General features: G+C 38.5%; 1 protein-coding gene across 3 annotated transcripts; it reads right to left on the bottom strand.

The window, feature by feature from the left end:
• Nucleotides 1-1,791: 1,791 nt before the first annotated feature.
• Nucleotides 1,792-9,004, bottom strand: LOC118115997 (S100P-binding protein). 3 transcript variants are annotated; one of them, XM_035167275.2, is made up of 7 exons: nucleotides 8,859-9,004; nucleotides 6,172-7,118; nucleotides 4,170-4,324; nucleotides 3,862-3,956; nucleotides 3,545-3,644; nucleotides 2,963-2,997; nucleotides 1,792-2,439 (listed from the first exon to the last, which is right to left on the bottom strand). In XM_035167275.2, coding segments are annotated over exons 2-7 (1,332 nt in total). In that variant the 5' UTR covers nucleotides 7,117-7,118; nucleotides 8,859-9,004; the 3' UTR covers nucleotides 1,792-2,437. The 3 variants fall into 3 exon arrangements, with proteins under 3 accessions (XP_035023166.1, XP_035023165.1, XP_047197517.1); XM_035167274.2 differs by lacking the exon at nucleotides 2,963-2,997; XM_047341561.1 differs by lacking the exons at nucleotides 2,963-2,997; nucleotides 8,859-9,004 and adding an exon at nucleotides 8,544-8,845.
• Between the last annotated feature and the right edge of the window lie 8,793 nt (nucleotides 9,005-17,797).

Raw genomic sequence — 17,797 nt, 5'->3', positions numbered from 1 at the left:
TGATACTGGAATTTTCTAGTGATGGATGACTTATCTCTCACCGTATTTTATTTTCACTTGTGTGGTTTGTTTTTGAAGAAAGTCGGAAGGTGCAGAGAGGTGCTGTGGCTGCACACGTGCCTCGCAGCCAGCACAGCATATGTCACGAGGCTTTCACTGACACCTTTACACCTCCGCTTTCTGGGTGACTGGTCAGGGACAGGCTGCCCCACTATCTGAACAGACAGGGTTACTTTAACAACCTGCATTATTCAATGGATGGAGCCCATGCTGAAAAATTCCATGATCCAATTTACTCCCCAGGTTCCTTTTCTGTCAGCTTGTACCTGTGCACAGGACTTTAGTTGAATAACGATGCGTGATTGTTACCAGACGATGACAACTGCAGTGTTAATATATTTAATGAGTTCTTCTTCAGCAGCTCTGTCTTGCCCCAACACAACAACCCTGCTCCGACTCTGGTGACCACGTTCTCAACTTAGCACCTGTGGCACTTCCATACAATGTTACAAGGATTAATGAGAGAGTACAACGTAGTCGCTGCTGCTGTATTCTAAAGAAACCACTGAAAGCATTTTCCCTTTTAACACCGAGTGGTTGAGTTAAGGCTATTGACGAAAATTGGAAATACCCAAAACTAAGATTTCTCCTGACACCTCAAAAGAAAAATATTGTACTCAGGAATTCTGTTTGCACATCAATACTTCTCAAAAACTCTTTTGAGAAGTAATGTCGTTCAATTTCAAATTATCACGCTTTAACGCCGTTCTTTCCCATGCTGATTTGGTTATTTGGAACCAAACTTTGTGTCTTGGATTACAAAATAAGGAGATCCTGTATGTCAAATGAAATTTGAACTTTGGGGGTGGACTTTGAGTGGCCAAATCTTCCTTAATATGGGTCACATATTGTCACTTCAGATAAGTAATCTAATACAAGTTATCTTGTTCTTGATGACATTATAAACTGACTTTGGTGAAAAGTTTTTTCTGAACTCAACCCTTAACTGTTATTACTCATAATGCTGTTATTTTTTTTACATTGGGGATACCATGCTCTTTAGATAAATATGGAGCTGAAAAAGAGCTTCAAAAAAAATAATAGGACCATTTCTCTGTGACCTATATAAAATTTGATATGACCAGTCAAAATCTCAAAGTCCCCCCAAAAAGTACAAACTTCTTTTGCCAAAATTTCCATTAATTATGATCCGAGACAGATGAAATTTCTGTTGCAAGTCAACATGCCAAATTTCACTAAGATCTGTGATGGTACGGCCCAAGAGTGTGAGGATTTGGCATGGACTGACCCAGAGGCAGGGTTTCTGGGTTGGCAATAACCTAGCAAGTAAACTAACAGTTTACTGAGAACTGTTTTATTCCTACATTTTAATTAAAATAAATGAATATGTCTGTGGATTATCCAGATTAACTGGGTAGTTGTTAACACATTCACCCATTACAATTCATGTGACCTTCATAAATAATCAGTTCCAGCTCACACCTTGACAATGTGTGACACACAACTTAAATACTTTTGTCCATATAAAATATTTTACATCATATTATAAATTCAAAGTTGTATTGATTGTCAAGGCATAAAAATAAGTTATCAAATATCCCTTTCTGAGCTAAATGTGCAGAAACTGGGCTGGATTACACTTACATAATAAATCATTATGTTTTGTCCTATACGACACCTTAATCAAGCCTTTTACCCTCCAATGTATACCGTAGATTGATGTATAAGAATTGACAATGTCACAGGAACAATTCAATAAACCTTCACAGGTTTTTCAAGTTTCAAATATTTAATTCTGTTAGCTACTGCCATTTCAACACATCTACAGAAACAGGTGCTTCATGAGGCAAGTATTCAACAAGAACATACACGTGCTCAGTTAATCAAATCCTGAACGAACGTTAACGGTAAATACTTCTGTACGAGACAAGAAAACAAGTATGCGAATAGTCAAATGCCAAAAGTTCAAACATACCCAAACACACTTTAAAACAGGCTTAGTTTGAAATATAATAAAAAATAGGCAGACATTTAAGATGCTTCAAACGTTTAAGTGCTTGTTCTGCAGCTCAAGTTCCACAATGTCAACAACCCTTAAAACATGCATAGATTTTTAAATAAAAGAACATGCAAAAAAGGAAAAAACTGACAAACCAAAACTACACACCATATATTAAACTACAGAAGAAAAACAGTGCAAACATTGATGTGAGGCCCTTTTCGTACCTGGTAAACCCTGAGTCCAGCAGTTTAGTTCCGAGGTTAAGTGCAATCTGCCCCACAAGTTCTCAGTGAAACAGGTTCCTTTCAAAGATTTTGGGGACGTTGGCAAAGCGCTTGTATGTTTTTGAGTTTTTTTCCTGCCATTCACGGAGGGACATTCTTGGCGTCATATTTCCAAAGCGTCTCTGGTAGTTCCTGAAAGTAAGCACAGATACTGAGCAGTGTCTTCATACTGTTTTATGTCGGGTTTTTTGTCCTATCTTTATTCAAGAGCGAGGTCTGAGATAAGGACTTATTTATTTCAAGTTCAGATTTTGTTATGCTTTCACTCACAATCCTGCACTTGCACTCAAACAATCCAACTTGCTCTGCTTGAGCTCAAACTGCACCTGCACTTCAGCTCTTCTCCTCTTGCTCACACGGTTTCTGTAAGCACGTAAAACATCTGCTCCGGGATTTCTCTTGGATTTGTTTTGTGCAACAAAACTAATTTCCCAACCAATAGAATTACCAATAGAATTACAGGTGTAGTCCCGTACTTTAATCCATGAAGACCTAAGATTCAGAATAAAAACACTCTTTACTTTAGCATTGTTTGAAAACAACCACCTAAAACCTGAGGGTTTTCTGAAGAGCCGACAGAATTGGCAACATTTACAAGGACTTTGATTTCTCAGTTTCTGAAGCAGATAGAAATAAAAAACTTTTGATAGCTTACACATTTGGCTTGAATTGTAAATCACTGCTTTCTCCCTTCAATCCATGAACATGTAAAAATAAAAAATAAACTATAAATCCATCAATATCACCACCTCCTCATCACCCCCTTCATCCTCTACCTTTTCAAACATGCTCTTATCAACTGAGCCTTGGTGATGCAGCAAACAAATACTCTAGGTCTGAATCTTCTTCACTGATATTTTCAAACGCTACTGTACTCTGCTTCAATATCACTCCCCTCACTTGGATCATCAGCCATTGTCTGACAGGCGACTATAAAATCGTATTTGTTGGCTTAACAGCGTGAAAAACATTTCCCATTATATGTTTGGCCTTTACCGCGAGTATTTCAGGAAATCACTATGTATTTCATTAGTCACGTCTTGAGGAGAACAGTGATATCATATTGCAAAGTCATACCCAGTCTTTAAAGTATATAGAAATGGGTTAGTCGGGTTCATACACTCCCACCCTCCACAGCTTTATTTACACACATAGCTAACGTGAAATCAATAAGTCTGGCTCTCAAACCAACAAAAATCAGTTTTAAATTGAGAGAAGCCCAGTGAGAGTGATGTACCTGCGTGTGAGGTCAGAGGGATGCTGCCATTGTCTGCCATTACCCCCACGTGTCTTTTCAGCCACATGGGTGATGAGGTTGAAGAGCTCAGTCATGACATCTTGAGAAAGAACAACATGATTTAGAAATAAACATCTACATTGACTGACGTTCTACAAAATAGTAGTGAGGGAGGGGGACTTCAAGAATGTGAGACAACAAAAGATAGTATAGACTTTAGGCAACCATTGGTGTGTTGTTACTGCACTGCTATATTATCCAATTAGAGACTGTGTCAGTGAGGTTGTGTCAGCTTTTGGCACAGCTCAGGTTCATACCTTGAGTTGTTCCTGGATGCTCTTCCATGTGTTTGGTGACAGAGTGCACATAGCTCTGCTTTTTACACTCCCAGTCCACCTCCATGTCCTCTGGCCTGAAAAAGTTTTAACTGCAGTCAACCATACAAGACATGTCATGCTTCAGAAAGCAGTGTACGAGTACAGTGAAAGCAAAACCATGCTCAATTAAGATGGTCCTGTAACCACTCACTGAAAGGCAATGATTTGACACTATTATAAAGGATAGACAAAGTTCCAGTGTTTAACATGGTCATACAGCTCCACCTAGAGGGGAACCATCATAGTACCTTTTTCTTTTGCCACTGAGGACATATCTGTTACTGTGGAAGTCTTTCAGCTCCGGTACAGGACGTGCTGTTGTTTTACTCCTGCTGGTGGAGCTGCTGGAGGTGGAGCTGCTACTGGTTGTGCTCTGCCTGAGAGCCACCACAACTGATTTCACCTTGAGAACGCAGATGCTGATATGTGTGAACATACAGTATTTACACTTCATCCTGTAAAACATGAACTCAGTAAACAGCAGGGTTTCCCCTTCCATTATAAGACTTAGCCAAAGCACTTGAAAATGAACAGAAAACTAAGCTGAGAGATTTCTACCACTCTGTAGAGAGAGGAAACTGAATTGGCCCTTGTACAAGACAGTGTTTTATTCTAAGGTTTAAAAAGTAGAAGTTGTCATTATTTTTCAGGACTAGACAATTAAATGTCAATTTTCAGCATTTATTGCTTTTATTGGAGTGAGTATGGGTTATAGCTAGATGTATTATGTTTCTAGGATAGGGAATGTTCGAGTCGGTCTATAGTGAGTCTATCAGTTATTCAACGCCCCGGGTCACACTGGGTGGGTGTGTAGCACGTGACTGCCTCGCTGATCTGCTGCATCTGTTGTCAACACAGGGAGCGTGTCTGCTACAGAGCTACTATGGGAGGTATGACAACTGTAATTTCCAAATAAAGGTAAAGCTATGTACTCAACTAAATGTCAGGACACTTCAGTATGAAGCCGAGCATCTTCCAGTCCCGCATGAACGATACAAATCTTGTCAAAACTTATGAATGGATTCAGAAAACAGAAACGCTAGCATGCTTTTAATTTGAAACAGGTTCAGGAAGTGTTACATATTTTTGTTTGTTAACATATGACAGCTAGACATTGTTCGGGAAGTGTTGGAAATAGGTTTGTGACAGACAGATATACATTGTGGTTCACAGAGAAAATTATCTTTCACCTGAGTTTTAATGTTTATCTTTTGAATTTAAGTCACAAAATGGTTGCAACACTTTCTGAATACATTTCAAAATAAAAGCACTCCAGTGTTTCTGTTGACCAAATCCATTCTTTTGTTTAATAAAAAGGGGGTTTAATTGTGAAATATTTGCAGGAGCAGAAGATGTATGCTCTAATACTGTATGGTACTGGTTTTTATTTGAGTACACACGACTACTTTTATACAAGGAAATATCATATCATAATCATGTCATATTTCATGACATATTTTAAAGTCAAAGCCTATATGTAAAAACATTGTGCAGCAGTAGCAGCTCCTCTGCAGAACATATTGTTGAACTGAGAAGCTAAATATTGCGCATTGAACAGATAAAGTTGCATAACTGTGTTCTTTGTGAATATTTATGCTCGTTCATTGAGCCTTTAACAGAAATTGCAAAAATAATAAATAAAGGCACATCAGACTGTCTGAAGTAGTATTACTCATGATCCAGCAGAGAGCGCTCACTGTCAGCTTGACACTACACCATGCCCTCTTTACCTGTGAACCAAGTCAGTAACGCAAGGTTGTTTCTCATTGCATCAGATTACCAAAATGGTATTTTTTGAAGTTTTATTACAGCATGCTAATATCTGTGTTGTTGAAAAATAAAAAAGCACACAAAGACATTTCAAACAATGGCTAACAAAATATTTCTCTTAAAAAATGTATTTTAAAGCACAACGGAATTACTGTTAAAAGAAAGTTAATATAATTAAGACCTACCTAATTGTATTAAAGCTTTGGTACGTAATATTTTAACTTATTCAAGACTTTCGAATGCATAAAATTAAGATTATTTAATTTTAGAATTGTTTTAGAACAGCTTTTGCTGGGATTTTGGAAATATTGTAATAACAATGGTCCAAAATTGTGTGGAAATACATAGTCACATTACACAAACACCCCAAACACCTCCCTCTCAAAGCCTTCACAGTACATAAGCCCACCAAAGAAACCCTGAACAAACATTTCCGCATAATCAGAAAGAAGATGAGTTAGTACAACTGAGGCGACTCACCTGTACTTGTGGAGATAAAGTGGCTTCATAACTGGTGTCAGTCGACTGGACAGTGGCTGTGTCTCGTATAACTGTGGCCTGACAGTCACGGACAGGCTCCGTCACACCGTGCTGCACATCCTCCGTCACCTGTCTGCTCTGCTCACTACCTGCACTCAACTTCACTGTGACACTGTGGCACATCGATGATTCAAACATGGGGCGACCAATAGTCCACACCTCTTCAGAGTCACCTTCTAACGAATCAGAGTTTGCAGACTCCAGTTGTGGCCCGCTAACAGTCGGACACAAATCTCTAACTGTAAAGGAAATGTGCCGGCTAGTTATCGCAGCTTGTTCGGATGAACTTTCAGGATGGCACGCATCCCATGGCTCTCTAACCTCATCTGTCCAATGCTGGGGGCTGGAAGTAGCTCTAGACAGCTGAATGTGTCCTGACTGAGGGGAGATTTTTGCTCTTTTATGAAACATTGAGAAATAACCGTCATCATCATCCTCATCTGATACATTCAGATACAGTTCTGTCTTCAGCCCCCCCCGTCCATCCTCCACTTGTTCATTTCCACTTTCTAACTCTTGATGGTGTGCCACAGAACCTCCATCACTTGTCCATGTGGAGCTTAACATTGGCTTATTCTGAAATGTGTCACTACTTCTGCGGCTCTCTACATTTTCGGAAAATCCCCCCACGCCAACCGGATTGAGGCACAAGATGTTGTCAACATCGCAGTCAAAAGTAGATACTTCATTTAAAAAAACCCTCTCACTGTTAATAACAGTCCTCTTATCAACCCCCGGCCCTGTTGAGGACCCATATTCCACGTGGTCAGAGCGCAAGGGGACAGTGAGTGGGGGGCTGCAGTGATCAGTGAAAGAGTCGAATATGGCTGGAGTAAGCCTCCTGAAAACTGTGCTCCTGAAGGGTCCTTTCATTCTTTCATCCATGTCTGTTGGAAAATACACACACAGACATAAGATTAGTTAAATACAACCATTAAATCAATATTATGCAAAATAACGAATTATTGCTAAAAAAAAAAAAGAGCTGAATCACGGTAAAGCTATTTTTCAGACATGAACTCCACTGAATGTCCAAATAATTGGGTCCAGACATATTCCGGACTTTTTCTTTCACATGTAAAGAATGCAGCGGGACATTGTCTAAGTCAGATACGTTCACTACAACAGGAAAACCTCCAGAGCCTTCAGGTGAGAGGAGGCACCAGGGTGGAGCATGCAGGAGGCAAGATATGACGTATAAATTCTACTGTGGAAGTCACGTGTTTTTGTTGACAGCACATCGACACCGGCACCTTACCACCAAAAGCTCTTAAATCTCGTTGTCTTTCCAAGTTGACATCTTCCTTGGCATCTCCTACGTGTATGGCAACTATTTTTCATCCTCAAGTATTTATATAAATTTCGCTCTTAAAAGCTTTGCGCACATCGCATGTTAAAAACGTCATCAACACACCCTCTCACTCGCTGTGAATTCTCCAGACAATATCCTGCACTATACTCTCATATAGGCTCACTCGAATATTCTGTTTTTTTACAACGTAGGCTGGCAGGAAAAACGTGGGATCATGTCTTGCAGCAATTGGCTCCGATATTTGCGTTCTCACATACAGCCCCTCCAGATAATTTCAGGAGATCATCCAGTGTTCAGTGCATGGAAGCAGCTCAACATGAATATTGTACATGTATATTCAAATTAAATTATTAGTAGCAGATATTTTTGTATTTTAAGATAAGCAAAAACATTTCTGCTTATTAGATGCTACACAATCATTTAAAAATGCCATTCCAGGTGAGGCCTCTCTTCATCCCTGTCAAAGTCAAGAACAGTGTCATACAAACAAACATATGTTCGGGGGCTATTAACAAAAGGAGAGTGGCTCTTCAGTGCTTCCTCAAAAGACTTTCAGATAACATACATCGGTATGCTGTCAACATGTTCTCTCACTATTGGATATTTGACAGAATTGGACTTGTTCCTTGGAGGTAGTTAACTTGCATGACAGAACAGAAACATGACCACATGAGACAGGAGTTGACCCACACAAACTAGTTTAACTTCTCAAACTCCTATTGCTTTACTCGACTTTATTTTGTTTTATATTAAATGATAAAACATTAAAAACGGATTGTCTACATGCAGCACATTTGTCTGGATAATATAAATGAAGATGAGAGATTTTAAATTGTATTCTAAATCAATGTCGCCACTAAAAGAGTTCAAAATTCAAATGTTTGCATTAGCTTAAATTCATTGCTACAACACGAGTTGGCAAACACAACGTGCACTTCTGCGCCAACTTTAAGCGCACATGGCGTCATTTTCTGGACTCAAGTTTAAAGTTATAACTCACCTCGTATGTCAGATAAGCTATCTCATGTTCACATAATCGCCTCAGTTAGCTGAAGCCATCGATCACTACACTCAGAGCAGGTAGTTCGCGTTAAACGGTGAAGTCAGTGAACACTTAAACACGGAGGGCGGGCGTCACACTGGAGCTAACATTAGCTAAGCTTACTGCAATAACGTGGAAAACTCTCCGTTAACGTCAGCGATTATTTGCGCTACAGTCGCGGGTGATCTGAACGTGATGCGCAGACGGTGTCAGCTGACTGGATGTAATATCAGGATGTAACCGAAGGTGAAGGCGTCCATTTTAACAACTCACCGGCTTTAACGAATCAGGAGGGAAGAGCAAACTCCGCCAACACAGAGGAGTGACGGATGATGTGAAACTAGAGGTTCTGCCGCCAAACTTCCACCTGCACTTACCGCTTCCTGGAGGCAGGTGTCACCATGGGCTTGTTTTACGACAGCTACTGCCGTAAATTGGTTTTTCACGCGCTCTCTATTTTTAAATTGTCTAATTGAAGTGTACATTTTACAGCAATATATGGCAATTTCAATAGTACCATATACAAACTCCACATCAATCAAATTGTCAATCAAACTTTATTTGCATAGCACTTTTCAAACAAATCAAAAGTTATTAAAATTGCTTTTCAAGTATTGACAAAATAAAATGGTAAAAATATATTAAAGTAAAAAAAAACATTAAGATTTAGAGGCTAATTTAGCACACCAAAGCAATCAATAATAGAAGAAGCAACAACAAAATAAATATATATTATATAATATATAATCAGGACTAAAATATTAGTAGGACTAAAGCAAAATATATAAAAGATAAATAATAATGATAAATATCAATAATAACAGAAACCTTACCGTGACTCTGACTGCTGAAGCCCAGTGGAAAGCCAATCAGGGCAGTTTTGATCCCAAACCACACGGTAACTTGTTCCGTGTTAAACCTTTTACTACCACCTAACATATAGCTACGATTTATCCAGGGGATGGTGGAGACACATGTTCACAGCCTCAGCCTGACACTTGGTCTGGTCTTTGTTCCGAGAATAAACTGAGAGGTTTCAAATGTCCACATCTGTCAGTATTGAGTCTTGCAATCACCATCAAAACCATTTTATTTGCTCTTTGAGGGACAATTATTTACAACCTCAGCTTTGTTTCAAAGTGGAAGAAGACAACTGAAAAAGTGATGGTTAATAAATTGAACAGAGGCACTTTATATACCAGGCCCCAGCTGATATCTGATTAGCCCCGGAAGTGCCCCAGTCCTGGTTTAGGGTTTCTAGTGTCCTGTGAGAAGTCGGTTTTAAATAAACTAGTCAATAACAATACTAACCATAAATATGACTATTTTAAGAATTGTTATCTTCTACGATTATTTTAAGTAGCCTACACAATATGTTTGAACAAGGAGCATTTTCTAAATACATTCAATAACATGAGGCTTTGCTCAAAGCTGACAACAAGTAATGACTCAAATGTGCACCTCACTGAATGAGGGATTGTGTATGGATGTTGGCCCCTCTGTGTAAATTGTGGCCCCTTTATGACCCCTGATTTAGAAAAAACTTAAATCCGCCTCTCGTAGGTGGAATACATAATAATTGAACATTAAATTCCTTTATGTTTAAAGTCTTCTACGAAGTCTTCTCATCTTTCCCCTTATTTGCAGAGGCTTCACATAAGCACCTAAAAGTTTCTCTTTGTGCCGTGAAGTCCTGTTGGTCCCAGTGGTTTATCTCAAATGTCCAAAATTCAGCGAGTCTGGAGGAGCAGAGGAAAAGAGACATTTCATTACACAAAATGTAACGTGTAAAAATGTGTAAACAATGTAAAATGTGTGAAACATGATAAAAAATGTCTTGTGAATGGTAGAACTATGTACAAACTATGAGACTTTTTGAAATTCTGCGTTATCTTCTGCTGAATAAAACCTGGGGTGACAAATCATATTCAAAACAGGAAGCACCATCTCTTGAGTCATCTTAACTTTGTTTATTTATGTATGGAGAGAAAATAGACTGAAAATGGTCACAACTGTGTTTCACATGATATACAAGTGAAAGAAACAAAGATGTACAAATACATACAATGATTGTGCATAATTTTGGGTATTTCGACACAAAAAACGTGTGTTCAAATCACACAAATACCAAACAATTTAGTTTTACAAATGCACATATCACAATATTAAACATGAATAAATATTAATATTTCTCGAAAATATATTTTTAACTTTAACTTCAAAGATGTAGCCGAATAATGTTCGCTTTGAATAGCTGAAAAAATATTTGTGACACTTTTTGTGTTTATTTACAGATTGTTAAATGCATGTGCACAGATCCCCTGATGCACGGATCAGCTAACTTGTGGTTGTGGTCTTTTGCAAGTCTTTTTTCCGTTTGCCTGCTTACATGAATTTTCTGAGCAACAAGCTACGTAACGTCATAATTTCACGCAATAAATAATTACAGTTCACGGCATTTGGCTATCATGGCGTTATGGGGCAAAGGAGACACACAAGTAAAGATGGACCAGAGTGACGAGACATGCCCAAGCAATAAACGACCATTTCAAAGAACCAACCTGCGTCTGTGTTGTTGTGAGGAGATCAGGCACATCTTTAACCCTGCAACCACAGTCCTTCTCTCCTCTTGACATTTCCCACATGGATTCAGAACATGCTCCACTCTCTTTACAATGGTACAGTATTAAGTTCAATGTTTCCCTATGATATAAAATACACTGCTGACATTGATGCTCTTAATCTGGTCCCACTATTCCATTAAAGTTTTGTTGATATCATCCATATCATTTAAATACATATACAGTATTTTACTAGGATACCAGATACATCTTCTTTTTTTTTATAAACATGTCACATTATGTCATGTCTGGAAATGTCCAAACTTGGTGAAAACCTCAAGAATGCATTTTTCTTAACTCTGTGGTGTATTGTAATTTTTGAGCATATGTGATGTTAATAAAAATGCGTAATATATTGTGTTAGTATTTGACACAGACACCGTACTCATATTATGTCATATAAAAGGTCTGATGATAACATCAAGGGCATAGATATATTACTCCCTTAATTTTAGTAGAATACAGGTCCTGTCAATCAATCAGTCTTTATTTATATAGCACTTTTCATGCAAATAAAATGTAAAAATGTAAAAATAGCACAGAGAGAGAGAGAGAGAGCAAGGGATTAATAGAGCACTGAGAGAAAAAATAAATAACACTATTACTATAACTGTAACTCCTGAAGATACCAATGAGGAAACACTAGAGGCCGGATTTAAAAAGTCTCATTCAAATAAAAATAATAAATAAATAAAAGTGAACAGAACAGAAATAAATATGAGGATATATATATAAGAGAATAAAATGATAAAATCCTAAGAGAGAATAGCATTAAGGTGAATACAATCAAAAATTTAATATAAATAAATAAAATTTTGTTAATGGACTTTGGCTGTATAATATGCAACACTTTGTCTAAAAACTGCTTCTTCATTATCTACTGGAGTCCGAGAAGTCTGTTCCCAGGCAGCATACGGATGTGGGCCACTTCAGGCAATGATGCAGTACTTCTGGCCTTCTTGTGGCCCAGACAAAATGTGATATGAGCCTAAAGTTGCCCACTTGTAAAATAGCAAATGTGGCCCAAATATCCCAAAACAAATGAGGGCCTTTTTTGGCAAACATTCAGTGCTCTAGGCAAAGTGTAATCTGGATGTGAACCTGTATTGGCCCATGTGGTTGGTAAATATATGCAGTGTAGCTATGGCTGCCTTGTGGCCCATATCTGGCAAACAGGAGCGGACTGCCCAAGGGCCATCAATCCATGCGGTATATATGCCAGATGTGGGAAATGGGCCAAATGTGGGCCAAAACTAATTTGCCATAGATGCCTTCAGACATGCACTGAACTCCGCAGATCCTCCTAATTTTCTATGGAGGAGGTCCGAGATTTTAATGCAGGGAATCCCCAACTGGATTCACCCTGAGTTAGTGGACTGGTTGATGACGCCTCAATGACACGTGATAAAATGGTTTATGTGAGTTGCATAATAATTGATTGTGTCCTTAGACGGAGCCTCAATAAACTCGAGCTGTGCACAAGACCGCAATGAACTGAAGTTCAGTTATACACCCTACAGGTGAAACATGCCCATAAGGTGTTTTCTGTTACTGAATTTACTTTCTTTCCACTCTAGGATTGTTCTCATGGTGTCCTGGCATGTCTGGACATGCCTGAACATGCCCCCACCAGTTTAATCCACAAATAAAATATATGGTTTTTAACAGAATTTTCAACACAGAATATAAAAATCTTTTAGATTTCATTAAACTTTCAGATTAAAAGTTACCACAGCACCTTGTTAGTGGCACCTAAAGAGACTAAATGCTGCCAAATCCCATGTAATTTTTTTTTTTTCACAAACGTTGAAAGGACCATCACTGAAAATAAAGGTTGTTCTTCTGTACTATAATCAGTTAATAGATCAGCACAACCTCAAGTTACCTTCATGTCTGACTAATGTGACCTGTAATAGACCCACATCTGCCCATTGTGATGTCACTGGTGGTATGAGACATACTGGGTTTGTGAGTGCAGTCTTGTAAGAAACATGCCTCACATTGTTCTTTATGAATGACAGCAGATTAATGACTTTAAATAGGCTGCTTTGTTTTTAACTTTCTCTTTACAAGGGAAAACTTCCACATTGCACAAGCATTTCCTGTGACTAAGAACTCTGCCATGCTCAAATATCTGTCATCAGTGAAGTGTAAATACTTACTGCTCTGTCTCATTGGCTGACCTGCATGTTTACACCCAGAGATGATATAATGATAACATAATTATGTCACAGGAAAGCTGTCGCACTACATCGCCAAATAAACTTAAGGTCATGACCCCAGTGAATCACGGGTGACTTAATGGGTTTTATGAATTACTCTTTAATTAAAGTAGGCAACATGTTTTTGGTGTTATTTAGTAATAATTTTACAATACTGTTTCAGCATAATGTAAATCAAGGGATCTGAGAGAAAACAAGACTTCTGCACTTCCACTAGGAAGACCTGGCAGGAGACTTTGACCAATCACAGGGCAGATCAGTTGAACATCCCGAGTATGAGACTCTACGATCAACTATTTTGCCAGCGATCCCATCTACAGCAGCTTTAAATCATTATTTAATTACTATCTTTATTTGATCAAATTCTGATTTGTTCAAAGTCTCTCTCTCTCTCTCTGAGAAAGAATTCCCCTAACTTCCTGTCACAAGTTTTCTCACCACACGAACACACTCCATTTTACCTGCCCCTTCATTCGCTGAGACAAATCACCAGGTGTGAGTCACACTCCTGTTACTATAGAAACCTACTGTTACATTTGACAACAATACAAAACAAAAACAGCTCCAGATTGATCCATTTTATTCTCAATGTTTTTTACAGGAAAAGGAAGAAAGTAGGACATGATTTGATTAAGATATAAAATATAAATTTCCTCAGAGGGGTACCAGAAGGACTCAAGCAATGATTGTACACACTAAACTCACAGCTTAATGCAATCCAATACAATACTACATCTACAGTACATTTCGCTCAACAAAAAACAACTGTTCAATATTGCATCTGAACCGTGTCGCATATATATATATATATATATATATATATAGTGTATAAAATATAAATTCAAAATACATTTCAGAATATAAACAAAACAAATATATTTATATCTGATTCTGCATATTAAAGTAGTTAACATCAGAATATGTTATAACTACATTTAGTGTATCGTCCAACATATAAGTATAAATATATTTCTATATATAAAATCTTATGAATGCATATAATAGAAAGGTTATTATAATTAATAAAGATAATCTATTATCCAAGGGATACATTTACAACATTCAGAGGGGTCACTGCAGTGCTACAGGGCAGTGAAGGGGTCCTTCCTCGTGTTGCGACTCTCCCAGCTTCCGCAGCTTCCGTTCATGTTTAAGTCCGACTCAAGTAGCTTATTACTCCGCCTAAAACTAAAGGTAAAAATATTTTAAAATGTCTTAATGAGAAAATTCCCCCAAATTACCTTACAATGCCATCAGTTCACAGGATTGCTTTCTCAGGTTTGTGACATCACAAACCCTGGCTGTCTGAATCTGTATTTTTATTAAGGTGGAAATACTCAGCCATGGCGCTGACTGATTATTTCTCTCAAAATGTCTTTTATCATATAAAAGGCATGAGGGGGACAAAAACTTGATTTTGACCAGAGGAGGACTGTAACTGGGGCAGTTACAGCATTACTACTGGGCTTTGTTTGGTCCTCAAAGTGCACACGCTGGCACAGCAAAGAGTCCATTCAGCTTCCACAGCGTGAAGAACTTTTCACCTGTTCACCAATACGTCACAGCTATCTGCTGAGCAATTATCATTACAGGCCAAATTTACATGGACACCAATATTCCAATATCAACCTGAACAGCATTCTCTGATTACCTTAACCCCTATGAGGTCACTCTATTAAAAAAGCTGGGCATACACTGTGCTACTTTAGAAATGATGTTGTTAAATTCACACTATACAAGTAGATTGTCTGAGATGGAAAGTCACAGCTCACGACACTACCTGACTGCTCAGACTCTACGTTGCATCTGCTTTTTGAGGAAGAATTCAAGGTTTGTTTGCTGATATGCGAACAAGGGAGAAACATGCTGCCTTTATCATGTGTGCCAGAGGCATCAGTATTCAGATACACAAGTAGCTTGGAAGACAAAGATTTGGCCATCTTTGCAGAAAGCAAACAAACTGCATTTGAGGCACCTATATTGTAAATTGATCATGATCTACACTGATGACTGTACTGTCAGAACCCCTTTATCTCCTTTTTCTTTCTTTCTTGCGACTAAGTGACAGAAAATGTGCTGATTATGAGGAAATCGACCTGAGTGCAAGAGCCTGACGACGGCCAAACAAAATTTCTGACATGTCAGAAATTCATCCGACTGTCCGAAGAGTGGTCAGGAGCATCTGACCGCTCCTCAAACCCCGCCCCCTTGTAAACAACACAACAAACTACGCAAGACGAAGCTGAAAATCGCTCAGATTCTAAAATATGTCGCGCGACTCAGAAATCTGGTCAAAATCTGGCTCATATCGCACACAGTGTATGCCCGGCATGAGTCATAATCAAATCAAGACATGTGGAGTATTCTGACTTAAGTCACACTATGTAGACATGTCGACGTATCAATCGCTACATGGACATATGGCAGTTACCAGCTGCTTGGTGGCACATGCCATGGGTTCAAGTGTAAACACTAAGTAGTAAGTCTCACTGATCAGACTACGATCTGTAACATGTAAACGGGAGTATGAATGGAATGTTCGATTAGTAACTCAGGTAAACATCATTAATAGTCCTATTATTGCTGTCCATGTAAACATAGTCAATGTTGGGACTATCAAAATACTGTTTGCGTTTTGCAATGCAAATGAGCAGATGAAAAAGGTTAAAACCTGACTTAATACGAGGCCATGTGTGGTTCCAGCTGGTAAAGGAGAGAGTCTGTCGTGTCCAGTTGAAGACAGCAGTGGTGGATGTGAAGTGTACAAAGGTACATCACAAACAGTCTTTGCTCGAGTCCTAGTGATACCAACATCCCTAAAACCAGCACGTCCTGAACTGATTACATTCATGGACAGTTTGTCTTTAAAAAGCATTGGATCCTATGTAAAAGCTTCAGCTTACCATGACTATGTAAATAGCTAAAATATGGATGTGAGAGAGAATAAGCTGCATCATTTCATACAAAATAAAGATGGTTTCCAACAAAAAGGCACTAAGCACTGATTTTGGCCAGATGTAAAGAGTATTGCAGCAGTAACAACGCGATAATGTAATAATAAAAAACACTTGTACTAAAAGATTCTACAGGAAGCATTATAACCATAAATGTAGTTCTCAGCAGTATAAACAGATTTAGAGATTAAATGGACAGATTAATTGGATAAAAAGGCTGGTTGGTTAACAGATGAAGGTCCCTCTACTGTCCCACTGGTGCTTGTGCTTCCACGTCCTTCATGTTCACAGTAGAGTAAAAGCAGGTCCTGCCAAGAAAACATCATTGAATACATGCCACAGGAGGACAATGTGTGTTATTATGAACACTTTACATACCTCTTTGTTCTGAAGTAGATCAAACCAACAAGCACAATAACGAAGGAAATGATGATGATGACAGGAATGATCCTGGAGCGGGATGTGGTCTTCTTATTTTCAGCAACATAATCTAACAAGAAATACATGGGAGGAAAATGGGTTTAGCTCAATTTTAAATAATAAATCCACAGATTTAAGTCACAATTATAATGGCAGGCAGGGTGTCTACTACCACGTCTCATCCCCACAACAGTCACATAGTTCCCTCCACCAAGGATGTTATGTTTTCATCCCTGTCTGTAAATTTGTTGGTTATAAACAAGACTACGCAAAAACTACGGGACGGACTACCCCGAAACTTGGTGAACAGATGTGGTATGTATCAGGGAAGAACCCATTCAATTTCTATGATGGACATCTGGAGAGCACATCACCCAGACAAGAAACAATTTACTTTTTTCTCATCTCAACACCAAACATACTCCAGGATTGATTATCTTTTGATATCATTATAGATCACTTATTTGGTGTAGTTGACAGAAATTGTCTATATGTCTATGTGTGACCACCATTTAACTCTTTTGTGACGTAAGGTGAATTTGTACTCGTTGTAAAAACTGAATATTTAGCCTGTTCTTAAATCACAGTTAACTGCTGTCTGTCACTTATGAAAGGAAGCTTCTTCAAGTGAAAAGAAGTGACCTAGAGGAAGTACAGACACATGATGTGACCTTATCCTTTCAAACCTTATCATTGTCTCACCCTTAAGCTGTTTTCAGACATGACTTCCTAAAAATGTCTGCAGAATTTGGTCCGGACTTTCTCTGAAGGTTGCCTTTCACACAGGAACAACACAGCAGGAGATTCTCGACGCGTTTACAACACAGAAATCTCTGGAGTGTTCAGGTGAGGGGTGGTGCAGCAGACAGAGGCAGGACTTAACGTATTATGTCAGTTGGGGAGATCATGTGATTTTGTTTTCAGCACATCAACATCAAAAGCTCTCTTGACATCTTTGCAACTGTCTTCTACGTGAATGGCTCTGCATATTCATC

The sequence above is a fragment of the Hippoglossus stenolepis genome, chromosome 10 (assembly GCF_022539355.2).
Source record: "Hippoglossus stenolepis isolate QCI-W04-F060 chromosome 10, HSTE1.2, whole genome shotgun sequence".
In the NCBI taxonomy this organism is placed as follows: domain Eukaryota; kingdom Metazoa; phylum Chordata; class Actinopteri; order Pleuronectiformes; family Pleuronectidae; genus Hippoglossus; species Hippoglossus stenolepis.
This window is presented reverse-complemented; position numbering and strand designations above follow the sequence as displayed.